At 35.5% G+C, this 18,921-nt stretch overlaps 1 protein-coding gene across 1 annotated transcript; it reads left to right on the plus strand.

Annotated features, from left to right (window-relative positions):
- The first annotated feature begins 1,306 nt into the window (after positions 1–1,306).
- LOC129761447 (uncharacterized) lies at positions 1,307–5,084 on the plus strand. The gene is made up of 2 exons (XM_055759167.1): positions 1,307–1,772; positions 1,827–5,084. The coding sequence occupies exons 1-2, from the start codon at positions 1,629–1,631 to the stop codon at positions 5,082–5,084; spliced, it is 3,402 nt and encodes a 1,133-aa protein (XP_055615142.1). The 5' UTR covers positions 1,307–1,628.
- Positions 5,085–18,921: the final 13,837 nt, after the last annotated feature.

An 18,921-nucleotide genomic window follows, 5' to 3' on the forward strand; every position in this document is an offset into this window, starting at 1 on the left:
ATCGATTAAATTTTCTTCTACGCTTCATCTGATTCGCTACTCAAAAGTGTCGTTTGACTGACCGATGAAAAAACACTTTCGTACGAAAACGAGGATAGGGCAATTCGTTCGAACGAACGATGTTCGAATGTTCGAACGGATAGATTTCTTTCGTACGAAACCAAGGATACGAATGAGGCATTCTTTCGAACGTTTTGTGTTCGTTCGAAAACAAGAATAAGGGTGTTTATTTTTTTGGTTCGTTAAGTTAGTGTATAGAATAATATTAGGTGATTAATAGCAGTAATAGACGATAATATCTACTGTTTGCGCCACGCGGAGCGAGCGCATACGTGTTGCGACATGACCTGTCATTCCATTGCATCACCCAGAGACGTGCGAAAGTGAGATGAAAGCAGTATCAACACAACAAACGAATATCACCCGAGCTATCCGAGCGAAGCCGACAGGACAAATACCCCACCAGAGCAGAACATGATCCATTCCACGACGATCCATTTCGTTTGGAACACTAATTTTCCGTACACCAGCCGAAACAATTTCTATCCTTTTCATTCAATCGCATCACCGAGAGACGTGCGAAAGTGAGATGAAAGCAGTATCAACACAACAAACTAATATCACCCGAGCTAACCGAGCGAAGCCGACAGGACAAACACCCCACCAATTTCAGGGAGTATAAAAGTAGCAGAGCAGCATATGATCCATCTTTATAAGTTTTTATTCACCACGTGTATTTAGAAACCATTAGAGAAAGTTATAGTGAAAATTTGGACTTTGAAAACTAGTGTCGTTTTTTCCTACAGTAAATTTAGTCAGACCCTTTCCAACCGGAGTACTATAAGGATTGAGAAATGTGTACTGTGAAGATGGCATCCTCTTATAAAATTAATTTAGAGATGTGTTTAGAAGCGGTTAACAGTTTAATTTCAACCAAGTGCCTAGAATATGATTTCAAGTTAAATTTTAAGAACATGCAAGTAATTTTGGAGCGTATGGGATTAGATAAAACGAACTATCCTAGTATGAAGGTAATCAAAAGCCTTCTAATGAAACATCGAAAATCCGTAAAACGGTTTGCTCCTGAGATTACTTTGCAGAATTGTTGGGATGCAGCGAATGATTTGATCGCTAGAGAAGAGTTGGATGAGCTATTCGAATTGAATTCTAAGAATCTGAAAGAAATTCTTGTAGAAATGGGATTAAACGAAAAATGCGCACCTAACTTAAAAAAAGTTAGGAATAACTTCGCTTGTAATCCAACATATAAGAAGTATCGTGCAGAACGAATAGTGAGAACCCTTATAATTGTTATAAGCTTCCTGAAATTAATAAAACTATTTTGAAATTTTCAATGTGAAATCATTTCCGCAGAATATTGAACATTCAATTGCCGCTGAAAGTCATAACGTAAGTGTAAAATATCAAATTGCTTTGAAATAGTCACGCCATACAGTAACTTCAAATTTTTATAGATCGATAATTTCAAAGAATGTTCTTTTGAGAATGAAAGTGCCTGCTTGCCACAAGACTGCGTTGGAGTTCATGAAGTAAGATGACATTTCTATTTATTAATTCATGTATTAATAGTTGTTATTTAGCAGCTTTTATTAAATAAAACAGATCATATGTCCGAAACAAACTCATCTCCTTCACGTGTCGAAACAAGAACATTATCATTTGTATCATTTGACACAAACGATTTCGAGGAATTGGCCGACTCTCAAAGTACTACTTTTGACGGCGTTGATAATACGGGAAAAGATAACGAAGTAAGATGACATTTCCAATTAATTATTCATGTATTAATATGTATTATTCTTCAGCAACCTCCATTCGGATTTTTATTGAAAGGAACAGATTTATCGCGTGTCGAAATAAAATCATTATCCGTCGAGTTTCCTGCAAAAGTATGTAAGAAAGGAATGGAACTTAATGCTCCAGAAATTGAATGTCGCATTTTTGAAACATCAGTAAGTCAAATGCAAGAGAGATCAACGAACGACATGCAAGACTCGATTGTTTCATTTGATACCAATGATCTTGAAGGATCGACCAAATCACAAGATACTACTTATAGCAGTGATGTAGATGTAACTGAACTTGTGTTCAATACAACGGACTTTGAAAACCTACGAAAAGAGATAAAAGAAAAAGGCAACAGTAACAGGATCAAATACAATGTCAAGGTTGCGGAATGTGGGGCAACTGCCACAAAAAGACTTTATAGTGGTGCTTCAATTTACGAGTGTTCTTTTTACATCAACAAGAAGAACATTGAAATGTGTAAACATTATGATCAACATAATATAATGCAAAGCAAAACCAAGGTTGGCGATGCTAAATATAAGCAACAAAAGCATAGAAGGCCTTTTATAGTGGCCTTAGAAGATTTGTTAAAAATCAAATATGAAGAATTCAATATCTATTGTATAATCAATATAAATTCTCATAATTGCAACAAATCTGGCTGGCTATTTTATGGTGTCTGCGCTCACAAGACCTGCAGATCTTATCGTTTCAAAATTGTTTCTGTTACGGATGGTGATAACATATATAAAGTCGATGTCTATGTTAATGTCGCTATGACCCTGATACACGGGGAAAACCTGAAAGCGGCATATTGCAAAGGAGTAAAAAGAAACATAAATATGAAAAAACTGCAGCTCCAAAAACCACTTGAATTACGAACTAAGTTGATCAACGAAAAGAAAAAAAGGGAACCATTCGAGAAGGTAGACATTGTCAGCAAAAATGTATTGAAAAAAATTAGCAGTGAAGCTAAATCGAAGCTTAACAGGGATATTGATGATTTTCAAGATTTGATAAAAATGTCTGAGGATAACGGATCTTATATCAAAAATGTGTTTAGAAAGCCCTTTGGTGTAATTTGTTTTAATACAAAAATGTTCAAAGAGCTGAGAAAAAACAAGACTTACAGTCCTATTTTCTACATGGATGGTACTGGATCGGTTGTACGATATTCAAAAGCTGAGAAGCGTGTTCAAATATATGTTTTGGTCGCATACAATTACCGGTCAAATTTTAGTGTACCCGTAACAACCTTTGTGACTGAAAGCCAAAAAACAGTAGACTTCCACAATTGGTTGAATATATTTCGTGCTTCGTACGAGTCAGGCAGCTCTATGAATAAATTGAATAAAATAGCGAGAATTGTTAGTGTTGATTGGAGCTGGTCACTGATTGGTGGATTGATACGGGCTCTTAATAATCAACACCATACACTACCAGAGTATATCCGAGATTGTTATAAAGTTTGCATAAGAGAACTCAATCTCAATTTCACTATCATTCATTTATGCTACAGTCATTTCATGAATGTAGTTTCTAAGGACTTGAAATCTGCTCCAATCAACATAAAACATAAGTTCATGGACTGTATGCGATTGGCTGTACGTGCTACAAACTTAGTGGACTTAATCGATCTGTTTATCATTATGACATGCATTTTTGGATCTGCAAATGAGAACCGAATGCTTGAGACATCACTAAAAGAACTAGATGCAAAAATTAATGATAGAACAAGCTTCGATTCAGAAAGCGCTGGTAAATTTGATTATACTGGCATCGGTGAACCAGAAATTCTAAAAAAAGATGAGGACAAAATCTTCTTGGGATCGCCTTTTTATGCGTTGTTAAAAGAAACATTTGAAACAACATTAAAACAAATAGATGATCTCAGCCAAGGATCACAGAACCCACTGTATTTCAAAGGATTCTTGGAAGATGTCGCCTTGAAAAAATACATGCCTGTGGTTTGTTTGTGGTCAAATATAATAGTATCTCAAATTGACTCGAATCCGGATACTATTTCAAACGCAAGGGTTGAAAGCTTCTTCCGAACATTGAAACACAATGTTATGAAAGGTCAGCTCTACGAAAGAATAACACATTTTCTTCGAAAACTACAATCGTATATTGAATCTCTGTTCCACTTTTCCGACTTTGACATTGAAGATATATACGCTACTGATAAAGGAATAAGTAATGCTAAAAAACGTCAAGATGATAGAATCGCAGAATATGACAGATTTGTCGGAAACGTAGAAGACATAGAGGACGAATGGCATAGTCCATACTTTCAAAAAGATGCTTCAACCCACTTGTTCAAGAAGAAAAAGAAGCAGGAAACTAACAGCTTAAACACACAACTTGAACAATCAACACAGAAGCACCCAGATTCAAAGGAAAACAGTGATAACAACAGAAAAAGATCATTAGAAGAAGATTTAGAAACTACCTGTAATCTGTCCTCTATTCATCAATTCATTGACAAAGGATTTGAATTTCCAGTTACCACCAAATGGTATTTCGGTGAGTTTCCTTCAGAATATGAGAGCATAGGAGTAAGTAGTATGATTGTAAGCTCAGAAATGCTTCAAACGCTCGATGCACATACATATATGGATGGAGAAACCTTAGATGCGATAATTGCAGTGGCCATAAAAGAATGTGAGGTCGAAAGCGTAAAATTGGTATCAACTTACATGTCGAGAAACTTGTTTGATACAACTCAACTAAAAGAAGTATTGGATAGGAAACGAGATTATGTTTTACCAGTTCTAACCAATACATCGGGAGTATGGGTGGTTCCTTTGAATGTTAGAGCTGGGCAAGCACCCACCAAGCAAGTTGGAAGAGGGAACCATTGGGTTCTCTTCATTGCTGATTTTATGAATAGAGAAACTTTTTATTTAGATCCTCTCGAAACAGCATCCCCATATTTGAAGGACGTACAAGAAGAATTTTTGAAGGCAGTAAGCTCTATTCGGAGACTTAAAAATCAACCATTTGATTCAACCAATTGGCAAAGCGGCTCGAAAAATATTGCGCACGACAAGCAAAACGACGACTACAACTGTGGTGTATATGTAGCTAAATATGCACAAAACTTTCTTTTGAAGAAACCGTTGACCGGGCTAGGAAACATGGATTCTGAGAGGAAACAAATCAAAATAAAACTCCTAAATACAGCAGTAATAAAAATTTGTTTATACTGCAGCAGCTTGAAATCACTAATTTTGTCATGTCAATCATGTGGACGGAGGTGTTGCAGTAGATGAGCCCCAAATATGGTGCTAAAAATTCCATCTACAAAACAATGTGAAATATGTTCGAAAATTAAAATGATATAATTTTTAAGTCTCATCAATAAATTTTTATATTACCTTTTAACTTGAAGTATTTTTATTTGTCCAGTTTGAGTCCTTTCAGAAACGAGATAGAATCCTGTCGTCTAAGTCAAAAATGAAAAAATTGTCATTCCATCGGCTACAAAAAATAGTTGCCATAAACCTCAACCATTCGCGTGGATTTTTTTTTAAATTTTAAATGGTTCCTATGATCAGATAGGTCAATTCCAACACTCCACCATCTCAAAATATTTTCGGAGGATAGTATGCTTCTAATTCAAATGATAAAATTGACATTCTATCGCCTCCAAAAAATATTAGCCTTAGGACTTGTCCATTATCGTAAATTTCTTGAAATTTTAAATGGTTCCCATGACCAGATGGGTCAATTCCAACATTCCACCATCTCAGAATATTCTCGTAGGATGGTATGCTTCTAATTCAAATGATAAAATCGACATTCTATCGCCTCCAAAAAATATTAGCCTTAGGACTTGTCCATTATCGTAAATTTCTTGAAATTTAAAATGGTTCCCATGATCAGATGGGTCAATTCCAACACTCCACCATCTCAGAATATTCTCGGAGGATAGTATGCTTCTAATTCAAATGATAAAATTGACATTCTATCGCCTCCGAAAAATATTAGCCTTAGGACTTGTCCATTATCGTAAATTTCTTGAAATTTAAAATGGTTCCCATGATCAGATGGGTCAATTCCAACACTCCACCATCTCAGAATATTCTCGTAGGATGGTATGCTTCTAATTCAAATGATAAAATCGACATTCTATCGCCTCCAAAAAATATTAGCCTTAGGACTTGTCCATTATCGTAAATTTCTTGAAATTTAAAATGGTTCCCATGACCAGATGGGTCAATTCCAACATTCCACCATCTCAGAATATTCTCGGAGGATGGTATGCTTCTAATTCAAATGATAAAATTGACATTCTATCGCCTCCGAAAAATATTAGCCTTAGGACTTGTCCATTATCGTAAATTTCTTGAAATTTAAAATGGTTCCCATGACCAGATGGGTCAATTCCAACATTCCACCATCTCAGAATATTCTCGGAGGATAGTATGCTTCTAATTCAAATGATAAAATTGACATTCTATCGCCTCCGAAAAATATTAGCCTTAGGACTTGTCCATTTTCGTGAATTTCTTGAAATTTCAAATGGTTCCCATGACCAGATAGGTCAATTCCAACACTCCACCATCTCAGAATATTCTCGTAGGATGGTGTGCTTCTAATTTAAATGATAAAACTGTCTTATCATCGGCTACAAAAAATGTCAGTTGTAATTAAAAGTTATTGGTATCTTTTTATTGGTATCTTCACCCACATCGTACTGACAGGTACATTTTCTTCCTTAAAATGTGCCACCGTGAACTTTTTTCCTTGCTGGAAATGCGTTTCGCAGAACCGTACAATGCGTTCGCGGAGCACGTGCTGTTTCTAGGGAGCCCAAAGAGCAATTTTCTTGGAGAAAGAAAATTCTACGCTCTTTATTTGAGTTACTGAAAGGTATTGAAAAAAATCTAATTTTTTATTTAACACCCGTTATTGCACTTACCGTATAGTCCGGACCTGGCTCCAAGCGATTATCATCTCTTCCGGTCCATGCAAAACGCTCTTGATGATACTAAGTTGGCCTGAAAAAAGGCTTGCGAAAACTGATTGTCTGAGTTTTTTGCTAATAAGAAGGGGGGGGGGGGGTTATAAGGTGGGATAATGAAGTTGCCTTCTAAATGGCAACAAGTTTACGAACAAAACGGCGCAAATTTGACTTAAATTGGATAATTTTAAGTATGTTAAATAAAGCGTCAAATTTCGATCAGAAATACCACATTTCTTTTTCCCCAACCCAATATGTTACGTTCGAAACGTAGTACGAGAATTTCTCGAGTTTTGTTTGTAGTTGGACAAAAACTTATTTTAATACACAATGACAAATGCGAATTTACGGGGCAAAAGTGCGCATTTATTGAATTGTACTTCTGAGATAACTTGTAACCAGTGCACAACGGGCTAGGAGATGTAATTAAGTGGAAATTAGCTTTTAGAGCTTGACAGTTATTCTCTAGAAAAAACTGTCTTAGACAAAGTTGTTAATCATGATAGAGCGTTCGTTTTTATGTTGTCAAAAATCCATAATTGTCGATGGAATAAAAAATCTAACTTTCTTATCTTTATGGACAGAAGTAAACATAGTTCGACAATGTTGAAGCTCCAATTATTTGAGACATCTTTGTAGAACAAAGTTTTTCTCTATATCTTGAAATAACCGTTATAGCGCCTTTTTTCTAAGTTACGTTAGGTTCACCACGAAAAAACTGTTTTTTTGCTCTAAATCTTATATTTGAAATTTTACATGCAAATTGTCTTCGAAAGACTGTTAGAGCTTACTAATACAAACGATGCAGAACTTGTCAATATCTCAACTTTACTTGAAGTTATTGATATTTCTTCCCAAAAACCACGCTCTTTTCATTTGTTTGTCATTCTTTCTGGAGCGAACATAAGGAATTTGAAAGAACAGATTTCACTCTATATAATATGTGATTTTCGGTACTATGTTATTTTTTGTGTTTGATTAAATTAAAATTGAAATCATGAGTTTTTGGATAAAAACCCATCAACATTGAGCAGGATTGAGATATTGACATGTTCTACATCGCAAAATGTTGGTGTTGATAAGCTTTAAAAGTCGTACGAATACTATTTTGATGTAGAACTTTAAATATAAAAGTTAGAGTAAAAAAACCCGTTTTTTTCATAGTTACCCTAATGCAACTCAGATAGAAGGCGCCAAAAAAAACTTTGTGGGAGATATTTATTGTTTAGACAAAAACTGTCTTAGATAAAGTTGTTACATATGATAGAGCGCTCATTTCTATGTTATCAAAAATAGGGTGACCAAAATTGTCGATGAAATGAAAAATCTAACTTTCTTATCTTTAAAGATAGATATAAACATAGTTCAACAATGTTGTAGCCCCAGTTATTTTAAACAACTTTGTAGAACAAAGCTTTTTTCTATCTTTTAAAATAATCGATTTAACGCTTTTCTTTGTGTTGCATTAGGGTGACCATTGGAAAACGTGTTTTTTCTGCTTTAACTTTTATATTTAAAATTCTACATCAAAACTGTCTTCGTACGACTTTTAGAGTTTATCGATACCAACATTTTGCGAATCAGAACTTGTCTATAGTTTAACCCTACTCAAAGTTATTGATGGTTTCTTACCCAAAAACTTATGATTACAATTTTAATTTACTCAAACACAAAAAATAACATAGTTTTGAAAATCATACATCATGTAGAGTGAAATATGCTCTTTCAAATGCCGCTAATAAACTTTGTTCACGTTTGCCCCAGAAAGAATGACAAACAAATAAAAAGAGCATGTTTTTTGGGAAGAAATATCAATAACTTTGAGTAAAGCTGAGATATTGACAAGTTCTGCATCGAAAAATGTTTGTATTAGTAAGCTCTTAAAGTCTTTTGAAGACAGTTTGCATGTTAAATTTCAAATATAAAAGTTAGAGCAAAAAAAAAACAGTTTTATTTCATGGGGACCCTAACGTAACTCAGAAAAAAGGCGCTATATCGGTTATTTCAATAGATAGAGGAAAACTTTGTTCTACAAAGATGTCTCAAATAATTGTAGCTACAACATTGTCAAACTATGTTTACCTCTGTCTATAAAGATAAGAAAGCTAGATTTTTTATTTCATCGACAATTATAGTCACCCTATTTTTGACAACATAAAAACGAGCGCTCTATCATGAGTAACAACTTTGTCTAAGACAGTTTTTGTCTAGAGAATAACTGTCAAGCTCTAAATGCAAATTTCCACTTAAATGCATCTCCTGGACCATTGTGCAGTGTTGCCACATTTTTATCTGTACCAGAAGGGTAAAAAATCTTTCTCATCTGTACTTTTTCTTCAAAAAATCTGTACCATCGGAAATATTCATCGTAGAGAAAAATCATGAAGTATGAAGAAATATCCATTTATTTACTAGAAAATATTATATTTACTTACTTACTTTATATCCAGATTTACTTGATACAAATACTAGTACTTACGTATTAACGCTACCGGAGCGCAATTTTTATTATGAATTGATTTTTTCATAATGAAATTTATTCAGAGGTCAATGTAAGGGGAGCGAAGTTCTCATCTAAAGGCAGGTTTAGAGTTTCCATGAATGTGGACATGAACAGGTGGTGAAAAGGTACGATTATTTCACGGTGAACATTGCGAACAAACATCTTTAAAAAACTATGGATGGGTTATACCTATGATAAAACCGCAAGGTTGACATAGGACAGCCCGTTGACTTAGTAATCAATTGTATTTCTTCAATTAGCAATAATCCCTCGGATGTTCCTCACTGGCCATATCGCCGCTGCGCAACCAAACCAGAAAATAGGTCATGATTTGATGTTAACGTGAATATGTTTTTTGACATAGGACTACGTCTTACATTAAGGGTGCCAAATCAGAAAACAGGTCACGTTTTTATGAAATAAAGTTGACGTTAATAACTATTTTTGCCGCGAACGGATTTTAATGATTTGAATATCAATCGAAACGGAATTTTTCTAAGATTTGTTTGATATGCTATACATCACAATCCCATAGTCTGTATATGGTTTAAATTGATGAAAATTTAAAGCATTCCCATTTCCCCATACATTTGTTCTGTCCATTTGTGTGCTTTCCCGAACAGAGCTGTCAAAAACGTGCAATTTATGCAGCCGCTAGAAAAGAAACAGCGAAGGGTAAGAAACTTGCACAGTAAGTGAGATGTCGCTAGCGTATAATTATTGCATCTCCTCTGAGGAAAATTCTCAGAGTCTTTTTGTTCTCGAAACAACAAAGGTCGCTTATTCTGCTCGTTTTGTGTTTTATGTGCTGTGAACGCTAGCGAACATTTCACTTCAAGTACATCTGGCATTGCAATTAATACAACCATCCGAGCCATGGCAAAGCAGGTGAAACAAGAGAAGAGTGCAAGCTAGCTTTGTTGACGGTTTTGACCGAGAATGGAGAAACGATTTTTTATAAACGGTTATTCTCGCGATGTTTCATTTTTATCGCTACAACTGTGTGCATCTGTTAGACGCGTGTTTGATGCTTGTTAAATGGCGATGCACAGAAGATGCCGATGACGGTTAAATACTCAGTACAATTCTTCTCGAAATGATTCTACAAAACCACGCCAGCCAGGGTCCCGAAACTTTTTACTTAAGAGTTATTTATGAAATTCCGACGTATTATCAAATAATATCCGAGATGATAAATCAACAAATTAAAAAAAAAAGATTGTGTAGTCCTACGTTCTAAGCGGTCGTGTCTTGGATACAACCCCTCGAATTTTTTTGCTACGACCGAATTTTGATGATATGCACAGTAAGCGAGTCAGAATTTCTCCAAGATTTGTTTGTCATGCCGTATATTACGATTCCACAATCTGTAAACGAAGTAAACTAAAGAAAATTGGAAGCATTCCTATTTTTCCATATTTTTATTGTATCCATTTGTGTGCTTACCTACCCGTTCGTCAATAACGAGTAATCTTATACATCGATTTAAAATTTTCGAGCTGCCGCCACGATGTTCAATCAAATCTTTTGATTCTAAAATTGCGTTCATCGTGTCGTTGCTGAGCTGATTTCATTTCATTTCTCATTTCTGCTTTGATTATATTCCGAAAAAAAACACTCGACGGTTGCCAATAAGTAACTGTAAATAAGTGCTGTAAACAGAGCCGAATTTATCGTGAATATTTTTTCTCATGTTGTATATTACACATTAGCCATTTTCAGGCGTAAGAGTATTCCTATCCATCGATAAACGTTTGTTTTATATATTATACAGTAGCCGTTTAGACGTATGAATATTCCTATTCTATCGATACATAACACATGTCGCCTTTTTCGGCGTAAGAATATTTCTATTGTTCGAATGCTAACATTGGGACTGTTGATATGAGGTTTCATTGTTGTGTTATTAATAGTGTCAATTACCGTTGCAGCAGACCGAAAATGTGAGCGGTCAAGGACTGGGATTACTGTCACATGATAATTGTTGCGTGGGCATAGTAGCTAGAATAACACACGGAGATGGTCAGTTGAGGGGCCCTGAGTTATGAGCTCAAAATTGTTCGCTTAGTAGCGGACACGCTTTTTCGGCATAGAAATTCGTTCTCGATATTGTAAATTCGTAAAATCCTAGAAACGCTTCTAATACAACGCAGGAAGAGAAAGCAGGAAAACAACAGAAGCATGAATAAGGCACAAATCTGTTGTTCACATCAAGCTTAACAGATAGGGGAAATGAGGGCATAGTGGTCACCCTAAGGAATATGCCATATGCCCATTCCCAGCGTCCACATACCGCTTCAATTCCCGTTTCTCGAAGAATATTATAGTTCAACTCATTGTTGTTCAAGATAGCAAACGGCTTTTACTATGAAAATTCAAAATAGTACACTTTTCATCATTAGAAAAAAATGTGAAAATCGAAACATTTTTGCCGGGTGTTCGGGTCCGATTCCCGGTCTGGCCGGGGGATTTTTCGTCAAAGAAATTTCCTTCGACTTGCACTGTGGTCACAAGTATTTAAGAGCTTGCCCCTCGGAATACATTCAAGGCGTGTTATTTGGCTTAAGAAATCTCAACTAAGGATTAATAAATGACGCTAGTTAATGCATATGTTGAAACGACAAAAGTTCCACAGGGAACGTAAACGCCATTCAAGAAAATGCGTGATTTTATTGTAACTTAAGAAAACAGATTCTAATTTCCATATATGGTCTCAGCCTTTGCGTACGATGTTGGCAGATCAATGTCTAGAGTGAAACTAAGACAGAGAAAGTCACCGTTAAATAATTTATAATTCTCGCCTGATCCAATGTTACATGCTTTCTTCTTGGATGGCACTAACGTTCCAGTGGAACTTTTGCCTTCTCAACGTAGCATTACTTGCGTCAATATTGTTCAGTAGTGCTTGGTTGAGATTTCTATGCCGTCTAATACGCCTTGAATGTACTCTGGAGTGGCAAGCTCTAGAATACGCGTGACCTCAGTGCAAGTCGGAAGAATTTTCTTTGACGAAAAATCTCCCGGCTAGAACGGGAATCGAACCTGAATCCCCGGCATGTTGATGTGGGACGCTAACCATTCGGCCACGGGAGCACATGCTTTCTATCTTTGTTTATTTTATAGAGGCTTTAAACTTGAAAGTTCGCAACGTGATTTTTGTGGAACTGACCTCATATAAGCTAACTCAAGTAACAAACGCATTCTTTTCTAACAAAACATATTCTGTTGGGTTCCTGGTTATTCCGGAATATTCAGAAACAGCCGCCGACAAGAAAACAGCCGCATGGCGAGAACAGAAGAACCACAAGATATTCCCTGTCCTCCATCTAACATCATCCGTTGGGTGAAACATTAAGGTTCGCCTAAGTTGGAATACAGCCTGGAGAAACATTCATTCCATTCATCCACACAAAATTAAAAACACAACTCCAAACATCAAAACCTGGTTCTCATCCAGCTCCGATTTGGTCACACTTTCATTACTCACTCCTTAATCGCTAAACAGAATAACCCTTATTTTCCTGTAATGCTATTTCTGTTTGCCATTTTTGTTGAATTGTTAACATACCAAAGATGCTGAAGGCCGGCACAATATTGGTCAAAATCCAAAAGACATTCTCAACCGAGACGAATCTATAGAAAATAATTTGATAATGTTTCTGAAAGAAACCTACTTCTTGTATAAAATTTAATTTAACTGTCGAAGATGAATGAAACAAAAAGTTTAAAGTTGCCATAAACAAAAAAGAAAAAAAAAGAAAATGAAACGAATACTTCAGACACGACTCATCTCGCGAGAGCGAGGCTCGAAAATGGCTTCTCTCAAGGACAATAGCTAAGCGTTGACGTTTAGTTTTCGAAATTGACAAACCAACCAATCGCATACTTCATAGCAAATCCTTCTATTTCTATTCAACCAACGCATAGTTCATTGTATAGAATGATTGCTCTGAGTTACGTGAGCAATCGGTAAAGCAGCAATATTTCCGAATTGATCCCATGGTGGCTTAACATATGAAGTTGACTGATCGCTTCCCACAGTGTCACTAACAGAAAATGGCGCAGTCAGGTACTTTTAATCTCCGTGACATGTTGCATCATCATCGCTACATTCATTGAATCGTTCATTCCGTGAGTATGCAGAGCATTTTGCACTTTTGGTACAATTTACGATGAAGTGCTCCTCCAATTAACTTCAAAATTTGGTCAATTGACTAGGAAAGCCGACGGGGAAACAAGAACAACAAGAACGTTATAGGAATAAAATTAAAGGTGGTTGATAAGTTTAATTAGTTTAGTTCACAAAATTTTCAAAAAACATAAAGAATTCCATTTGCCATCTAGACACACTAAGATAAGAATTTACTCTCATCAATATTTACTCTTTTCTTTAATTGCCCGTAGAACTGCATTTAATTTGCATTTGCGTTAGGATAACCATGAAGAAACGGGTTTTTACTCTAACTTTTATATTTAAAATCCTACATCAAAATTGTCTTCGTACGAGCTCTAAAATTATCAATACCAACATTTTACGATGCAGAATTTGTCAATATCTTAGTCCTGCTCAAAGTTATTGAAAAGTTTTCACCCAAAAACTCATGATTTCAATTTTAATTTGCTCAAACACAAAATATAACACAGCTTTGAAAACCACATATTTCATAGAGTGAAATTTGTTCTATCAAATTCCGTCAACAAACATTTTCTATGTTTGCCCCAGAAAGAATGACAAACAAATGAAAAAAATCGTATTTTTGAGAAGAAATATCAATAAATTTGAGTGAAGTTGAGATATTGACAAGATCTGCATCGACAAATATTTGTTTTTGTAAGTTCTAAAAGCCTTTCGAAAGCAGTTTGTATGTAGAATTTGAAATATAAAAGTTAGAGCAAAATTTTAAAAAAAATTTCATGGTGTCCCTAACGCAACATAAAAAAGGTAAATCGGTTATTTCATTAGATAGAAAAAACTTTGTTCTACAAAGACGACTTATAACAGGAGCTACAACATTGTCTATGTCTATGGTGTCTATGTGTACTTCATTGTCAACTATGTGTTTACCTCCATCTATGAAGATAAGAAAGTTAGATTTTTTATTTCATCGACAATTTTGGTCACCCTATTTTTGATAACATAAAATTGAGCGCTCTATCATATGTAACAGCTTTGTCGAAGACAGTTTTTGTTCAGAGAATAACTGTCGAGTTGTAAATGCTAATTTCCACATTTTTCAAATTTTTATTTTTCGATTACATTGATTACATTGAAAAAGGCCTCAATTCTCCCAATTGTTTCCAGTTACGCTCAACAGAAAAAATATTGGGCAATTGTCAAGTGGAAATTGGCGATGCTGCAGACATGAAGAGATCGTGGAACGAAATGGCCGCTGTGTTTGCCCTACAGAGAGTCCAAATTTTTGATGGAGGGTTTTCGAAGAAAAATACGAAAATTAATTAAAACTGTAACGGATTTTTTTTTTCAATTAAAAATAATAAAAGAATAATAATAAATTATCTGCATTTTGATACCAAAATATTGTTTGAACCTTTAACCAATCTTAGTTTTGTGATTCAGGATTCTAAATGAATTAGGCTTTTACATTATATCCGTCCTATATGAGGATTGAAAATATCGCAGGTATATGTTGAGTGTTCTGTTTGCTGATATAGTTATAGTGTTGATTTAGGGCTATTACTTAGATTTTATTGGTTACTTGGGAAGTTCATCATCCGCTTCAAGCAATGATGACCTCAGAAGCTGATATTCGGTTCGAGCTGTTCCGTAAGTAGTAACAACTTTACCATGATTCTAGCGTGGGGTTAGCAAGGCATTTCGCGCCACTTGATCCCACTTCTCTACCGATTTACCGATTTTTCACAGCAGACAAATTTAGAATGTTTACAATTTTACAACGCTTACCCATGAAGAATCTTTATTGAGATCGTTGCGATTCGAGGAAGTAATTTAAGGCTGAAACGCAGAACTAACTTCAACTAGATTTGCGTGTTCCAATTTTCCTATGGTTTCGTAAACAATATCAATGACGGATGAACATGAGATTCTCTTCCGAGGACAGCTGCTTCTGGATATATCAGCTACTAAGCCTAAAACATTGCACTTCAAATAAATCACAATCTCTCTTTTTTTAAATCCCATTTGTTTATTTATTTAGGCTCATTAGCATAGTAGCTGTAACAGAGCCGGATTTTAATCGTGTACATGTTACATCTATGAATTATACATTACACAGTAGCCTTTTTCAGTCGTAAGATTATTCCTTCTATACCATTGCATTATGTGGGCCTTAGAATGCAAGGGGTGTAAGTGACTTGATCGATTTCTCTTCATCAACTTTTTCTTCAGTTAATAACTCAACTGCAAAAAAAGTTCCAATTTAAGTTCGCTATAGAATCCGATAGATGAGGTTCTGACCTATCTTCCACATTGTCAAATACAACTGGGAATGTATTTGCAGCTAAGTTATGACCAGAAGAGCGAGTCGATGTAGAGAAATCGATCAAATCACTTATACCCCTTTCATTCTAAGCCCCTCATATGATACATTACACAGTAGCCATTTTTAGGCGCAGGGGGGTATGATGGTGGTGGTTGATTTGTATAGTTGCATTATGAATTTAGTATTTCTGTTGATGGGAACCCCTTCTACGTGCTATTCTAGAATATTTAAACCATCCTATGACAATGAATACTGATCAAAAGTGAAATAGGGAAACAAAAGTCACGAGAGGGTTGTGTCTGAGACACGACCGCATAGTTAACGTAGGATTCCGTTTGACTATCTATTGATTTTGTATATGTTCGAAGAATTAAACTCTTTGATACTGATTTGGTGGCCCTGAAAAGGGTCGTTTTGTTCGGTTGTTGAGTATTGTTTGTTCACTCCACCAGTGTTTACCGAGACAACCGAGTGATGATAACAGAATGATGGTAATTAGTCGTTAGATGGTGCGTATCAGATAGAAGATACCGAAGTGGAATGAAATGTAATGTGAACCGCCCTCTGTGACCCTACACGAGATGCCTCCTGTGTTATGTATGGATAAAATAAAGAAACAAAACTCATCTATGTTATATAAGATAATTATCAATCCCGAACACATTTATCAATGTCAAATCTCATCATCATCAGAAAACATATTTGACATGAAAAAGGTAATTTTTTAATTTTTTTTTACTTTCTGAGTTTTTATTCAACCCAACGCGAATTATAATTGGACTAACTAAATGAACACAACAAAACAGACAGCTCAAACCGAACGACCCGTTCTCGAGCGGGAACACTCCTTGATTTTTATTTATGAAAATTGAAATAAACCTTTTCATATATCAAGTCATTTTTAACATAACTGCTACAATATACAATTTCACACATCCACTTGTGCTAAATTTTTCACAATACACAATCGGTCATTGATATGAAATTTCACGAAGCAACCACCATTAAAGTTCCAAATTTAAATTTTATTTGCTAAAATTAATCGTATCACTCACCTTACTTGAAATATAAAAAAGCCCCCGACTTGCATATATTTACAATGCCGATTTCTCCCGAGCATCTTGGTTTAGATGTCTCTGTTAGGGAACCACCGTATGTGACGTCAATTTCGACCAATCAGAAGTGGGTATTTACGTTAGGATAGGGGTTGAGATTTTCAAATTGTTTGATGGTTAGGTTTATGACATATATTTATTTATTCAATATAAAAAATTGTTATGGAGTGCTGAAATTGATTGACGCAAAAATTTTATCAATCCATCATGAAATGACTGAGCAATAAGCGTTTGAAAATGGACAATTTTCACGATGTGCTCGATTTTCGATTTTCGATTTGTACCCCAATATGTTCCCGAAAGACGTAACCCTACGTCAAAAACCGAAAATCAAACAAATTCCGAAATTCCGCGTGTGGATGTAATTTTTGCGGCTTCGATATTAAGCCTTTTGAGTGGTTTAACCCTTTCACGACCACGGGGACGCCGATGTCCCAAGCAAAAATCATGAATTAATTCAATATTTACGTAACCATTGTAAATTACTTTTTTATTTTAATATTTCGGAATGTACCTTTTTATTATTTTTTACTGGCAATACATAATATCTAACACCGTTTATTGTCTATGGTCACCGGAACGTCAGAGTTCTTTTGGCGCGAATGATCAGCTGTTTGGAATAAATAATTGATATTGTAGCAGTGCTTTTCAAGTTTTTACAGTGTCAAATTATCGTTACCTGGTAAGTAAATTGTTATTCTAAATATTCCGTAGTAATGTATTTGTGTTGTATTCTGTGATAAATCGTTATAGAGATTATGGGACACGGATGTCCCTGTCGGCGTAAAGGAATACTTTTTATACGGAATTTCATAACTTTTTGGCCTGGTGATTTATACCAAAATGCTATCATTTTCTTATTCATATTGTTGCAGAATATGTTTCGTAAGGGACGTGGAGTTTTTGAGCTTCGAGAAAATGAAATTCATCAAATTTTGATGGGTGACAATAGCGATGAGGAAGATGACTTAGTGCTTGATGAAGAAGACCAAAGACTTCTAACACAGGATGATGACCAAGGGGTATTTGATGTCGAGATTGAAGGAACGACGACTCTTCAACGGCAAGAATCACCTGAACCTTCAACATCTCGACAGGAAATCGTCACTGAAGCACATTCCAACCTTCAACCGGTTTTCAATTGGAATCCGAGAACATACCACCCAAATGTTTTTCCTGACGTGGAATATGAATTCGGAAAGGTGAAAATCTGTCAAGAAGTTGAAGCCGATACATTGACTCCTTTTGACATTTTCCGTTTAGTAACTAATTTCGACATTTTAGTTGAACGTATAGTATCCGAGTCAGTACAATACGCTCACCAAAATGGACGGGAGTTCACTATCAAAATCGATGAAATGAAAGCATTTCTTGGTGTGAATCTGGTTATGGGCTATCATATCTTGCCATCATTGAGAGATTACTGGTCTACAGAACCAGACATGGCGGTACCATTCATTTCAAATGTTATGCCAAGAACGCGATTCGAAGAAATACGCAGAAATCTACATTTCTGTAACAATGACGATGTAAGAGACATAAACAGCCCTAACTATGATCGAGCATACAAAATCCGGCCAGTTATGGATCACTTGAATACTTCATTTCAAAACGCTCTCAATAACACGAAAAAACAATCCATCGACGAGCATATGATCAAATTCAAGGGTCACAACGTAATGAAGCAATACATAAAAAATAAACCAGTAAGATGGGGTTTCAAATTATGGTGCAGATGTGATGCAGAAACGGGTTACTTATTTGAATTTGATTTATATACCGGTAAACGAACTTCAGGGACTGAGTATGGATTAGGTGAATCAGTAGTGCTGAAACTTACGACAAAGCTGGACGGCTTGGGATGTGAAATTTACATTGACAATTTGTTCAACTCACCTTTGTTGCAGTACAGACTGATTGACCAGAATATCAAGGCATGTGGGACTGTTCGAATTAACCGAAAACATCTTCCGAAAACTGCACCAGTGGATAAAAAAATGAAGCGTGGGGACATTTACACCACAAGTTTTCAAGGCATATCGTATGTGAAATGGATGGATAATA

Source organism: Toxorhynchites rutilus, chromosome 1, assembly GCF_029784135.1.
Source record: "Toxorhynchites rutilus septentrionalis strain SRP chromosome 1, ASM2978413v1, whole genome shotgun sequence".
Taxonomy (NCBI): Eukaryota; Metazoa; Arthropoda; class Insecta; order Diptera; family Culicidae; genus Toxorhynchites; species Toxorhynchites rutilus.